Raw genomic sequence first — 14,385 nt, 5'->3', positions numbered from 1 at the left:
GATGCCTAAAACAGACCGTGTTTCTACTCTAACAGTCGGTCTGCTTACCTTTATTTGTATAGTTTGACTTTTATTTTCCCCTTATATTTAATTTGGGTTGTGTCTTTGTTCTCAAGCATTAGCTCGAAACTTGGTAAGTGAATGTGGTCGTGTCACGGAGTGTGTCTGTGATGTTCATAACATGAGTCTTTATCTTCAGATGCTTTGTTCTGATTGCGCTGTGTTTCTGGTGCTTTGCTAAGCTCATGTCTATTGTCTTGTGTCTTCTCCATTTGCTTGCTTCTATGCTTGGATTTCTAATCTACGCAATTAGTGGTCTTAACATTGTTTCCCTTTTCATTTGATTTCCCTTTTCATTTGATGTTTACATAAGGAATATTTTACGGATATTTTATGATATACCATTGAGTTTCTTCGAAATTCATCATATACCACACGAAGTGTTTTAATTCACCATATACCATTGAGTTTACGTCCGTTAGCACAAAATACCATTAATGACAACTGTCGTCAGTGTGCCGTTTGTGGTAAATTAATAATTCACCATATACCATTTACTTTTTTTTTTATTTGTGTCAAATACCATATTTGAGAATGACGATGGGACCTTCCCCGAGAGATGGTTATGTGAAAGATTGAGGGTTTCCAAGTTTATCAGTTTGACAAGATCTTGTGGGATTGGACCAGAAATATTGTTGTTGCTCAAATCCAACAAGACTTGAACTTCAATAAAGTTGTTAAGTTCTTCTGGTATGTTTCCTGATAAGCCATTATTGAGACATCAGTATTGCTATCAACACTCCTCTCATGCCTCAGTCTTTCCCTAACCCGCTCTCTAGCACGGTTTTAACGCATGTTCATCCTCCAATTCTCTCCACATTTGGAAAATAGAAGAAGCCCTAGAGCTTGGCCTTTCGACAGTCCCTTGCCTCCGCAAAGAAGGGGACTGAGATTCCCTAAGAAAATAATAATCATGTATGGAAACAGGATGTAAACCTGCAAGAGCCATCTATTCAGACTCCCGGTTTCTCCTCTCCATGGTGGTAATCATTTCTTGGGCTTGTCTAGCTGCCCAACGACTTAAAATCCTCGATTGTCATCTCCTAGCAACAGAAGACTCAGCTAGATCATCCCCTTCGAGATCAGACCTTCGCCTCCTACGCATAAGCTGATTACCCTCATCATCTTCGTCCTCCATATTATGAGTTGAACTACACGAGGTGAACGACATACAATCATCCAAATGACCACACATAAGCTGCTCTAGTCCAAGCTCAAATTCAGCCCTAGCATCGGTAGAATTCTCAGGCTTTTGCTGCAATGGTCGGACATCCGCCATTTCTATCCACCCCAATCAAACACACACACACTACAACCAAACTAATAGCACCAACAATAACCTCTAAAACCCTATCCTTGAAACCCAAAATCAATACAATTTTGCAGATTATCTTGACACCCAAATTCAATACAATCTTGCAGAGTAAAAAGAACTAAAAGACCCAATACAAATTTATGAATGGAAGTCTATACTCTATGCAATTACAGAAACAATAGTTGTATGTTTGTATTCTAGAACAATTTTCAACCTGATCAAACAAAACAAAGAAAAAAAATCAAAAATCTAACTCAAAATGAAGCTAAAATATTTGGTAAAGACAGAGAATAGTTCCAAATGTTTAATATCCTCAAGCTTTAATGGCTTCCTGAAATCACCTCCCCTTCGCAATCTGAATCCACAAATAACCCATATGGTTCTTTCGGATCCACTAATTCCCGTCAATTCTTGCTTGTATTTTTTCAATTTTCTACGAAATTCACAATCTCCATTTGCTCAAATACCCGATCTTCATGCCTACATTACCCTTATTTTTAGATTGTTAGAAGTTAAAAAATTTGTAGCTGCCAAAAACGTAGTGAAATATATGACCGTTGATCGAAATCTCAAATGCCCCACCTTCAGTTATGGCGTCTGTTTTGGAACAATTTGGTTATAAACCCATAACTGTGGCAAAATTTTATGACCTTTTGATGAGGGTTTATGCTGATAATAAGTAATTCCATGATGAAGTTATGGTGTTTGATTATATGACTGAGAGAAAGTTTTTGGTTGAGGAAAAGAGTTGTATGGTTTGCTTGGTTGCGCTGAAGAATTCCAAGATGGAGGATTTGCTCGATTTTCAGATTGATGAGATCTGACAAAGACTCAGGCAACTCACCGTGGGATTGAATGGAGAAGAAGAAAGATGAAGGATCAATTTTTTGAAGAAATACGTTGTGTTTGGGGAAGTCAAGCCTAACAATGGCGCCAGTTGAATGCGTAAGGGCATACTGGTAATTTACCACAAACGGCACACTGACGGCAGTTGTCATTAATGGTATTCTGTGCTAACGGATGTAAACTCAATGGTATATGGTGAATTAAAACATTTCGTGTGGTATATGGTGAATTTCGAAGAAACTCAGTGGTATATAATGAAATATCCGAATATTTTATTTAGGAGAGATAAATTTATATTATTATATGTGATTTTTCATATATTTTTACAAGTTAAATTAAATTTACACAAAATTTTGTTCGATTCATCTTAATGTTATTATATATTTTATTTAATGTTTTATGAAATGCAATGATAAATAGAGTTTCGAACACCTGCTTTGAAAATTGTGCAAAAAGCAAATGAAAAAATAAAATAGAAATTGAAGGAGTTATTGGTTGATTCTTTGGAAAATCAATATACAGTTTTTTCATTTCAGTTTCATTCTCTTAAGAGCTATTGAGTGCTCTATATAGAATTCAATTATTAACTCTTGATAGTAAGTATTATTACAACTCTTAAGTAAGAAGTATACATATAAGTATGAGTATGAAAAGTTTTATTTGCTATGGGAAGTGCCAAAGTAGTTAAGTGATGAATTATATATCCATTTTATACTAAATCAAATAAAATACAAAAATTAGATTATTTTGAAGTTTATATAACATTTTAGATAATTTTCAATACATATGAAAATATGACAAAAATCACATGAGCTAACATGTTTCTTCAAAGAACAATAAGGAGGACGCTATTTTTTCATGTATAATCAAATATATAGAAAAAATTAGATAATTTCCATGCGGTGTATGGTTCTTTTCATTTTGATGTGAAAAACAAAAAAATTGGATAAGTTCGACATAATATTACATTAATTTAAATTATTTCTTAATACATATTTTATTACTCCACATTCATGAAAAATGAAATTCAAACTTTTTTTATAGTTATCATTATAATAAGATAAAGTAGTGTCGTATATATAATATACTTAGCATTGTAGTGAATTTTTTTAAGTATATTTAAAAATAATATAATTAATTTGTATATGAATGAATGAATGTTTTTTAAATAAATATAGATTAATAGTGCTTTGTAAATAAAATATCAAAGATAATAATTTGTGCATCTTTATTATATACTACTATTTATTACATTGTTTTTCAAATTTTAATAGTATATGTTATAGTCCCAACTAAAGTTTTAATGATGGTCAAATTAATCATCTTATAATCATCCTTACGTTATTCAATGACATCATCTTTGCTTAAGGAGGAAAGAAATTTCATGAGAACATTGACAACTCATCAATTTTTTGAATTGCTTATGTCAGCTGTGTTTTTGTTTTAGTATATTGTCTGGATTCAATAACATCATCTTTGCTTAAAAGAAGGAAGAAATCTCAGGAGAAGATGGCAACTCATCAATTTTTTAAATTCTTTATGTCAGCTGTGTTTTGTTTTAGTATATTGTGTAGATAGATTAGATTAATTTGAATTTTATATGACATTTTGGATTAATTTTTCTAATCATCCAAACTTTTATAAAAAAGACAACACATGTGTGTTAATCAATACATAGTGAAATCTATTTTTAAAAAGAATTATGTCTTGATTGGATTTTCCTGATATCTATTTTTACCAAAATTTAACAGTATTAGTTAATTATAATTTTGCATTTACAAACAACTAAAATTACATTAGTTTTTCCTATAATTTGGTTACTCCATATATTTTTATATCAAGTTTCACTACTTATCGAAAACAATCCCCCTCCAAACATTCATACATATTGAATTGTGTTTAATTCATCTAATCATAAGCTTCTCATTGACAATTAAATTTCATAACAAATATTTTCTTGAAAATAAAAATGGCTAGGAAAATTATTGTAGCAACGGCCTTGTTTGCTCTCTTAGGGCTAGTCTTAGCCAAGGCGGCTAACGCTGCAGCAAAGGATGGTAGCGCTAGTGCCCCTGGCCCTAGTGGTGTCGCGGAGGGTGTTTTTGCAGAGGCCGGACCTGTCGGAGGACTGATTCCTGAAGGAACTTTCCAAGAAGCAAATACCGAGTCTATGGATTCACCACCTTCTCCTACCAAGAGTGGTGTATCTAATTTTGAGGTGTCTTCCTTTGCAAGTGTTATTTTAGTTGGTTTATCATTGTTCTATTGTTAAATTTATTTTGTTTTATGTAATTAGGATTTTGTAAAAATGTGAATAAATGCTTGAAATGCATTTATGCTATTATTTTTTTTTTAATATTAACTAATTTTATAAAGTTTGGTATCTTGAATGTAATGAAAAATTTTGAATATTTTTTGTAAGTAGTAATTTTATTTAAAAGACTTGTCTTTTGGACAAATTATGTATGTGTCTGTGTAGGTGAGGCTAGAAGATGGTATATTGGTGGAAAATTATAAAGAAATATCATTGAAGCTATTTTAGACTTGTATCCAATTCGATTTAATGAGTTATAATTTGGTTTTTAACTAGATTAATACACGTGTGATGATATATGTTGATGATATTTTTTCTAAAATAAATTTAGAATTAATATTTAATAATTGAATGTTAAAATTTGAAATAAAATTAATATATAACTATGTCTTGGTTAATTAAATCAAAATTTAGATTATTTATCAAAAGTTGAAAAATGATTAAATTATAAACATTGAAATTCATTTACATCACTAATTGTAGCATAATTAATTAATATACAATGATCATAACAGTGCCATCTTCATCTCAAAATTTAGAAGATTTAGCAAAAGTTGAAAAAATGATTAAAAAAATTGTGTGTATTACTCTCTTCATTTTTTTGTTTGTCCTCTTTAAATTTTTTCACTTTAAAAGAGAATAATTTAAATTTAATTTTTAAAGTATATATTAAAAATAAAATATATTGTAAAATTTTTTAATATGTAATATTTATAATTTTTTTAACAGGTACTTAAAAATATTATTTAAAAACATAGTGGCTCAACATTTATTATAAAATACTGGCAAAAATAAAATGGACAAAAAATAACAGAAAAGTACATAACTTCCTAATCCTGACAAGTTTGTTAATTTATTATAAATGGAGTATGTCATTTTACACGATACAACAAAATAGAAACAATAGTTCAAATTCTCTCCATTCCTAAAGTTCTTCAATTTTTGCTCATTGATTCTGGTATTAATTGATCTGCAAAAATGGCATTAGCCTTCGATGAATTCGGAAGGCCATTCATAATACTCAGAGAGCAAGAATCCAAGACTCGTTTGAGAACATTTCTGCAGGACAAGCCGTTGCGCGTATTCTTCGTTCTTCACTCAGTCCTAAAGGCATGAATAAAATGCTCCAATCTCCCGACGGCGACATCATTATCAGTACATATTTTTGCCTTTTTTTTCTTACATTTAATGTGCAATTTTGTTCAAAATTTGGTTTTGGTAAAATTATGAGGTGTTTGTCATATTGAAATGTGATTCGATGTAAGCTTAGGGTTTTGATTTCACTGAGATTATTAAGCTAAATGTTTATGCAATTGATCTTAATTTTGTTTCTTCTTACATTCCATGTGTAATTTTTTCACCAAAGTAGGTAGTGGTGAAAGTATGATTTGTTTCTAAATTTGAAATTTGAATTCGGATGGAACTTTTAGGGTGTTGGTTTCACCGAGTTGAATGATTGTTTATTTTAGATTAGTTAAGTTGAATGTAAATGCAATTGTTCGAGTTTAATTTCCAACATGTTACGGAATCATTTTTGGTAATATTAAAAGGCGGTATTAATATTAATTAGGGTTTACAAACGTTTAAGGATTCAGATTTGGTTCGGGAAAATCTAACAATAGGAAGTCAGATTCAATCTTATTTAATCCCTTTTAGTTTCGAGATCAACTTAAGGAGTTAGAATGAGTTTTATATTTGAGATTGGTTTTTGTAAGCTAGGGTTTTTGGCATACTCTACAGGTTTGAGTTTTTGTTCACTCTGGATATTTGCTCTAGTGACTAGGGTTTATAGATTGCAATGGAACTTTGCTCATATAGTCATATGTACGTTTTTATTCCTATTATAGCTCTCCTACCTTCAGTTTAGTAGTGTGAGTCCAATGTCATGTAAATGGTCGATGTATCTTTAACAAGGGACCAGCTTTAGGCATCTAGTTGGTGGAATATGCTTCTTATATGACGCCTGTAGTGCTGAACTTATTCTTGGTGTGTACTAATTGTATAAGATAGTGCAGTAGCTAGTATAACAGTAGGGAAGCTATATTGAAATCAACATTTGACACTTTGACGGTAGTTTTGCACTTCTAGAGTTATTTCAAATTAAGTGCTTAAAAAATAGTGAAGTATTTGATGGAGTTGAGTTCATGTTCTTGTTAAATTACCATTTGTTAATTATTTAGAAACTTGGAGTAGTAGTATAATCATTTGGCACGTTCACTACTTTGTCTACTTGGGTGTTTAATTTAGATATTTATAGTAACATGCAAGTGTGTATGATGGGCCTCTGATATCATATTTATAATATTGCAAACTACTGCAAAATTAAAACTTTCTTGCTGTGTATATTTTTATCCGGAATGCCGAAGTGCTAGATTAGATCAATTTGTTCTGGCCTTTTTTTCCGTATGATGTTTATTCTATGATATTGTCTCCTGATGTATTTCTCAACGCCAGAAAATGATGGGGCTACTATCCTGGAGCAGATGGATGTTGACAACCAAATCGCAAAGTTGATGGTTGAGTTGTCTCGTAGTCAGGATTTTGAAATCGGTGATGGGACAACAGGAGTTGTTGTCATGGCTGGTTCTCTTCTAGAACAGGCAGAAAATCTCTTAGATTGTGGTATCCATCCTATTAGAATAGCATAAGGATACGACGTGGCTTCACGAATTGCTGTTGAACATTTGGACAAAATTGCGCACAAGTTTGAATTTGATGAAACAAATGTAGAACCTTTAATCCAGACATGCATGACAACTTTGTCATCCAAGAATGTATGCTTTTCTCTCCCCATCTTATGTTCTATTCTTATGATGTTTTTTACACCATAAAATATCGTTTGGAACAGCCTAAAATGTAATTTTTACACCTATATGATGAGTGTATACCAGTTTAGTAAATTTGAAAACCTTTACGATACGACTGATGTGATACGATGCAACCTTGCTTTCCACTTTGCTCAGACGTGGAACTCTCCCAATTTGTCTTTCTCTTAGTTGTAGATAATTTTTATAATTGCACATTCGTTCTTTGGAAATTACGTAGAAATGAATAAGGCAACTAGTATTTTGAATAGGAAGTTAATATTGATTGGTTATGCTGTTAGGTTGAGGTGGTGGGTGTTTGCCTTTTTCCGGTCATATCGCAAGAGCCGCAAATAGTCATGCTGATAAAAGAGTGTGCAAATGAAGCTTTAGTTTTTCTATATGTTGGCTATCTTGCTCATAGTATGTTTTACAAATCATATCATAGTAAAATGAATTGATAAATCATTTACCCTTCTAATCGATGTGAAGTTGCGGATGATGTTTACGGTTAAGGGTCACAATCTCTTTGTTAGTACAAAGTTAAGGTTGTGTACATCCAACCCCCCAAACCTATAGAGGTGGTAGTCGCTCGGCATTAGGGTAATGACATATTATGATGATCTGATGATAAAACTTCCTGCTTTTTTTGTTCTGATTTTTTTCCCAGTGTAAACCGCTGCAAGTGCAGTTTAGCTGAGATTGCTGTTAAGGCAGTTCTTGCTGTTGCGGACTTGGAACGGAAGGATGTGAATCTTGATCTCATTAAAGTAGAAGGGAAGGTGGGAGGAAAACTCGAAGATACTGAACTTATTTATGGAATTGCGGTTGATAAGGACATGAGCCACCCACAAATGCCAAAGAAAATTGAAGATGCTAATATAGCAATTTTGACTTGCCCCTTTGAGTCACCAAAGCCAAAAACCAAACATAAGGTTGACATTAATACAGTAGAAAAATTCGAGACATTGCGTAAGCAAGAACAGCAGTACCTTGATGATATGGTTCAAAAGTGTAAGGTATGTTAATATTTGCTACCTAGTGCGAGTGTTGCATGAATTTTATATCTATGATTTTGATTGGGTGATGTGCGTGTATGAACGATCATGTACCTAATCTCTTGGTGTTATTTCTGTCTTGCTTTATACTGTTGCTGCTTTGAAGTATGTTTTAATAAGTAGGAAATTCCATGTCTAGATCCATTTTCTTGAGTAGGGCTGTGTAAGGCAGTCATGTCATGAAATATGTTCGGAACTTCTAGTGTTGGTCCTGAATGGTAGTTTTCTGGTGAAAAACATACTTCCTACACCTTACTAGATTGGTTTTGTTGCTTAATTAAGGGGAAGAGAAAAAATTGGGTCAAGCATGTGGGGAGGAAAGTGATAGAGAGGGATTTTCGAAAACAAAGGACATATTGCAAAATTGCTAAGACATCTAAAAGTGTTAAGTGTTGCAAAATGCGGGAGACGGAGGGAGTTTGTACACAGTAACAGACTTCCTTTGGGGTTAAGGCTTGGTTGGTTTGTTTTGTACTGAAATTCTGTCATGGTAGAGCCATTGGCTTCATGCTCTGGTAAAAGTTTTTTTTGTCGTATGTGTGGTTTGTGAACTACGAACTTTTACATACCTTCTACTTCTAGTTTTTGGGATGCCTAAATGCTAGCTTTTTTTTTCCTTCACTAAGTTTGTGCTTTTGTAATATGTATATATGGGTTTCTGATTGGCAGGTTGTTGGTGCAACATTAGTCATTTGTCAGTGGGGTTTCGATGATGAGGCCAATCATTTGTTAATGCATAGGAATTTGCCTGCTGTTAGATGGGTTGGTGGTGTTGAGTTGGAGCTTATTGCAATTGCAACTGGTGTGCTAAAATGCTTTTATTTAAAACTTTATTTCCTTTTTTGGATTGAACTTCTGATATATGTATTTTCAGGTGGAAGAATTGTCCCAAGGTTTCAAGAACTGACCCCTGAAAAGTTGGGACAGGTACATATGTCTTATAACTTAAAGTCTTGCGTTTTTTAACTTTGTGATTTGGGTTTGGAGTAGTTTTATTTGCGGTTGCCCTTGATTTAAAAATTCTTCGTAGCATTGGGTTCTGTCATGTATTGCCTGGACAAAACTAGAAACTTGTTCAAACCTGCTGTCTTGCTTATGTAGTTGGGCAGTATATACTATCCATTTTTTGAAGGGTTTAAGAATCAACATCAGCAAGACGATGACCGTTGTAGTCTTTTTGTGGTTTCATATTATGCTTATTACATCAAATCTTATGTCGCTGAAAACCTTGAGCTGGAATGGATGCCGTCTTTCATTCCTAAAAATGAAAAGTTGAATGGATGAAGGGGGTAGCTTTGCATATTCTTCTTATCAATCTCAGGTGATGTGATGCTCTTGTTCATTCATGGTCATTGTTGCATGTACCAAGCGTTGAAGCATGATCTAAGACTTCGTTTGGCTAAAGATTAAGGAATTAAACGGAGTGCATTGTGAAAGGGAACGAGAGAGGAGGGAGGAAAATTTTAATTGAGGCAAGGTGTAGTTATTGATTGTGAAACACCTTAGTGCTTACTTAGAAATGGGAGGAACATAGTGTTAAATTTGGAAACTAGACATGAAAACTCTTACCATAAATTTGGTATATTTTGTTAGATTAGATCTATCTAATTAATCTTTTAATCTTTTCATATGTATTATTATCTGAAGAAATTTCCTTCATCTCCTTGGTTTCCATGACGTCCTTCAATCCAAATAAAGGGCAAGGGTTTATTTTAACCATATCTAACCCAAAGTTACGCCTAGATACTCCCTTACATTTTTTCATGTTGCAAGCTGCAACATTATGAATATTCTTTTTGTAATAATTAATTTAGATGAGTTAATATTAAGGATATCAGCACTTGGCCCTTTTTGATACCTTAGGGTTACCGTTTGCTACTTGGCAGATAAAAAAATGATACACTTGACCATTGTATTTAGTCTTTTTGGAAGAACAAGACATTTTTTTTGAAGTAGGAAGAATAAGACTTGATACCTCTGATTATCCTTCTTTTTTAAATTTTATTGTCAGGTTGTATAGTTTTGGGTTTTAATTGCAAATGTTTGGCAAAGATTAGTTTCATACTTCTATAAGTTACTAGGAAGGAGATTTTCTAGCACTTGGCCCTTTTTGATACCTTGGGGTTACTGTTTAATACTTTGTAGATAAGAAAATGTTACTCTTGATCATTATATCAGTCTTTTTGGAAAAATAGGACTTTATACTTCTTTGCATAGTTATTTTTATATATTAATGTCAGGTTGTATAGTTTTGACTTTTGAGGTTTTAATAGTACTCAATAAAGAGCCTTAATCACAACTATATGGGGTCGACTACATGAATCGAAACAAATTGATGTGGGGAAATCATCGCTACTCAGCTGATAAAGATTATAGTTTATCCGGCCATATCTTATGTCAATTTACAGTTAAGAAGATCAATTCCTATAATCATCCACATATATTCTCCTCACTCATCTATTGTGCGTGTTTTCCTCTGCATTATTCCTTCATTAATCATTTAGAGCTTCTACGAATCATTCCACATATTGCCAGAGACGTTCTGTTTTGAGTTAAATGTTCGTAGTTGCATTGTGGGAAAATTTATATTCTGACTAATCCTGATATTTTAGGCTGGGTTGGTTCGTGAGAAAGCGTTTGGTACAACAAAAGAACAAATGCTGTACATTGAACATTGTGCCAATTTCATGGCTGTGACCATATTTATCTGTGGAGGTAGATTCATTTCTTTGTTTAATCACTCTAGTCAGTTCATCTATGATTCAATTTCTAGTATATGAGTTCCATTTCATTGCCCATAAATTGCTTATTATGATCTCTCAAAATCCTTTGATTTGAAATTATGGTGGTCTGAATATGTCTACTCTCAAAATTACCTGATTTGAAATTGTGTTGGTCTGAGTATGTCTGTCACCAGGTTGTGATTTTCTGCTACGATTAAAGATTAGCAATTAGCTCCATTTGTCATAAAATGTTTGTCCAATTATTCATAATGTAGGTAACAAAATGATGATTGAAGAGACAAAGAGAAGCATACACGATGCACTTTGTGTAGCAAGGAATCTTATTCACAACAATTCTATTGTGTACGGTGGGGGCTCTGCTGAAATTGCTTGCTTCCTTGCTGTAGAAGCTGGTGCTGACTGATACCCAGGAGTTTAGCAGGTATTTAAAGTACAGTTTACCTATTAATGAGGATTTGAAATGTTTTCATTTATTTCTCAACTGTTTTCTTTGTATCTACAGTATGCTATCAGGGCCTTTGCTGAAGCATTGGATGCAGTTCCCATGGCCCTTGCAGAGAACAGTGGTCTTCAGCCTATTGAAACACTGGCTGCTGTGAAACATCAGCAAGTTAAGGTAAGTGGGCTTGGTGGTACTTTATTACCCATATATCCTGAACTATATCGTTTTGACTGTGTATCGCAGCTAATTTATTCCATTTTTACAAGTCTTGACAAGAGATCATTGCTAGTCTCATGTTGTTTCTCGTCCAAAAGATGAATCTTCTGATCATGCTTGTATTGGGAGTAAATATTTATGGGAGAATTAAAAGTGAAACTAAGAAAAACAAGACTATTGGAGGATAAAATCAAGATAATATAATTGTTGTCAAGGATAAAAAAATGGTTGTGAAATGTCAGAAAAGGAGGAATGGAGGAATCAATCCCCTTATTTTGGAGGTAAATATTTATCCAAGTGGGATAGAGGAGAAATATTAGCCTCCTTCTCCTCAAAAGTAAATTGATAATTCCCCCCTTTACTTCCTTTTCCTTATATCATTGTATCAACTTTTTCTTCATCTATTATTTCGATTCCACCTCCACTTCCCTTCATTTCCGTAGTTTGACTCATATTTTCCCTTAATATTTACCCCCAATAAAAGCATGCTCTTAGTTTGTATTACAAAATTGATTTCAAAAAACTTCATGAAATCTACAATTGTTTTAATAGAGAGGCCTCCTTATCTTTTGAGGTTCCTAGTGTTTCCAGTTAGTTTCTTCATTAGTACCGATCTGCGGAAATTATGTGTTAATGTTGGTAATTTACCTACATCACCATGTTTTAGTGTACTAATATCACGAGGTTCATGTTTAAGCACTTTATTGACGGACAAACTGCCGTGCAATATGTTAATTTGAATTCTTGTTAACTCTTTATTGTCTAAACGTTAGTTGTGCTCATGCAAAATACACAATGGTAGTAGGATAAAGTTCAAAGGAATTTGATTAGAACATCTGAAAGTTAAGTTCTGAGCTCTGAAAACATTCATGCGGTTTGGAAATTATATAACCCTGGTATGGTGCAATTTTTTGCCAATATGCCTCGCAAATTGCAATGCAAATTTTTTATTGTAAGGGCGTGCTTGGTTGGGTGAAAAATCATTCTTCAGAAAAACTGAATTTCCGTTCTCCTTCATCTTGGAACCTCTTCGTCAAGTTAAAAGTATCTAATTAAGGAAATGTTTTTTTTTCCTTCATATACCTCTGTCCTCACCTTTCTTTGTTCCTTCTTTCCATCGCTTCTACTCCTCTTTCTTTTTTCCTTCAATCTACTGAAGGGAATTGAGTTCTGAAACTTGATTGTTACTGAAAATAAAATTCAACCAAAATGTCTTTAGTCAGACACAGCCCTTAGGTTTTGAATTTCTTGGCCCTGCTGTTGGTTCAAATTTCTTGGTATGGTTTCTTATCAATTGAACTAATTATGCATGATTTGGTTTTATATTGTATCAATCTATGCTTAGTCTACTTGGATTACTAGTGTTTGCCTTTCCCGCTTGCATTTCTGTTAGAATGCGAAAACTTAGACCAGGTTCTTGATTTTCTTTCCAATTTGACCAGGACAACGACTCTTTCTGCGGTATAGATTGTAACGATGTTGGTACAAATGACATGCGTGAGCAGAAAGTATTTGAGACTTTGATCGGTAAGCAGCAGCAGATTTTACTCGCCACCCAGGTTGTAAAGATGATTTTGAAGATAGACGATGTCATCACACCATCAGAATTTTGACAGTACTAAGGTTAGTTTGAATTGTGCAAGTCCTTTATTCTTATAAACGAAGAGTAGTTTAGTCAAGGTTTATTCCATTCTCTTTGATTTAGTGACATGTTTGTCATGATAATTTCAAACTCTATTCACCCCTTAATTTAATTTTTACATGAGCTTAAATGTTGAATATAGATGCTTGAATTTTCGGGTTTCTATTTTTGGAAACGTTTCCAACTCTTGCGTTTCTCGTGCAAGTATCAGTACTACTACCAAGCTTTTTTGTTTGTCCTACTTCGACCTAAAAGCTCCCATGAGATTTATTGCTACTGTACTAGCAATGTGAATTGGCTGAATGGAAATGTTGGCTTGCCGACATTTGTGCATAATAATTTTATGTGAGGATAGGATAAAGATGTCAGAGTCTGAAGTACATATTAAAAGCAGAAATAATATACTTCTACTCTTCTCCTAGTTTGCTGAATTTAAGGAGTAGAAAAGTCGAGGGTAGAAAATGCTTATACGAACTTTTATTTAAAGGGACAAAATTGTGGTTGGAATATTGTCCTACTCATCCCCAATCTTAAAGTGGTCTTGTGATTGTTTAAGATGATGGAGATAGCTGTGGCTACTGCATTCCATGTGAGAGCTGACCCCATCAATGCCCCCCATTAGTTTGAATTTCATTACGTATCATGCTCTTATTATTATTATTATTATTATTATTATTATTATTATTATTATTTTTATTATTACTATTATCATTATTATTATTATTATTATTATCCCATTTCATTGAACCAAACAATTTTACAAAAAGTTGGTGGGGGAGTCGAGCAACAAGTTGAGTGCCCACACCCTTTTGAATACAAAAAGCTAATCTTTGAAAAATATATGCCCTACACTTGGTGCCACTTGCGTTACTCAAAGAGAACGATGCAATCCTCGATAATAGGTCGAGCACGTCTTCGCCTAATTCTCCAAAGGTAGAGAAAGT

General features: G+C 33.3%; 1 protein-coding gene and 1 pseudogene across 1 annotated transcript; one reads left to right on the top strand and one right to left on the bottom strand.

The window, feature by feature from the left end:
- Window positions 1-152: 152 nt before the first annotated feature.
- LOC130808583 (inactive LRR receptor-like serine/threonine-protein kinase BIR2) lies at window positions 153-1,009 on the bottom strand. Its single transcript, XM_057674038.1, has 3 exons — window positions 997-1,009; window positions 584-759; window positions 153-296 (listed from the first exon to the last, which is right to left on the bottom strand). The coding sequence occupies exons 1-3, from the start codon at window positions 1,007-1,009 to the stop codon at window positions 153-155; spliced, it is 333 nt and encodes a 110-aa protein (XP_057530021.1).
- Window positions 1,010-5,366: 4,357 nt separating this feature from the next.
- Window positions 5,367-14,157, top strand: LOC130807682 (T-complex protein 1 subunit epsilon-like; annotated as a pseudogene).
- Window positions 14,158-14,385: the final 228 nt, after the last annotated feature.

This window comes from Amaranthus tricolor, chromosome 3 (assembly GCF_026212465.1).
Source record: "Amaranthus tricolor cultivar Red isolate AtriRed21 chromosome 3, ASM2621246v1, whole genome shotgun sequence".
Taxonomy (NCBI): Eukaryota; Viridiplantae; Streptophyta; class Magnoliopsida; order Caryophyllales; family Amaranthaceae; genus Amaranthus; species Amaranthus tricolor.
This window is presented reverse-complemented; position numbering and strand designations above follow the sequence as displayed.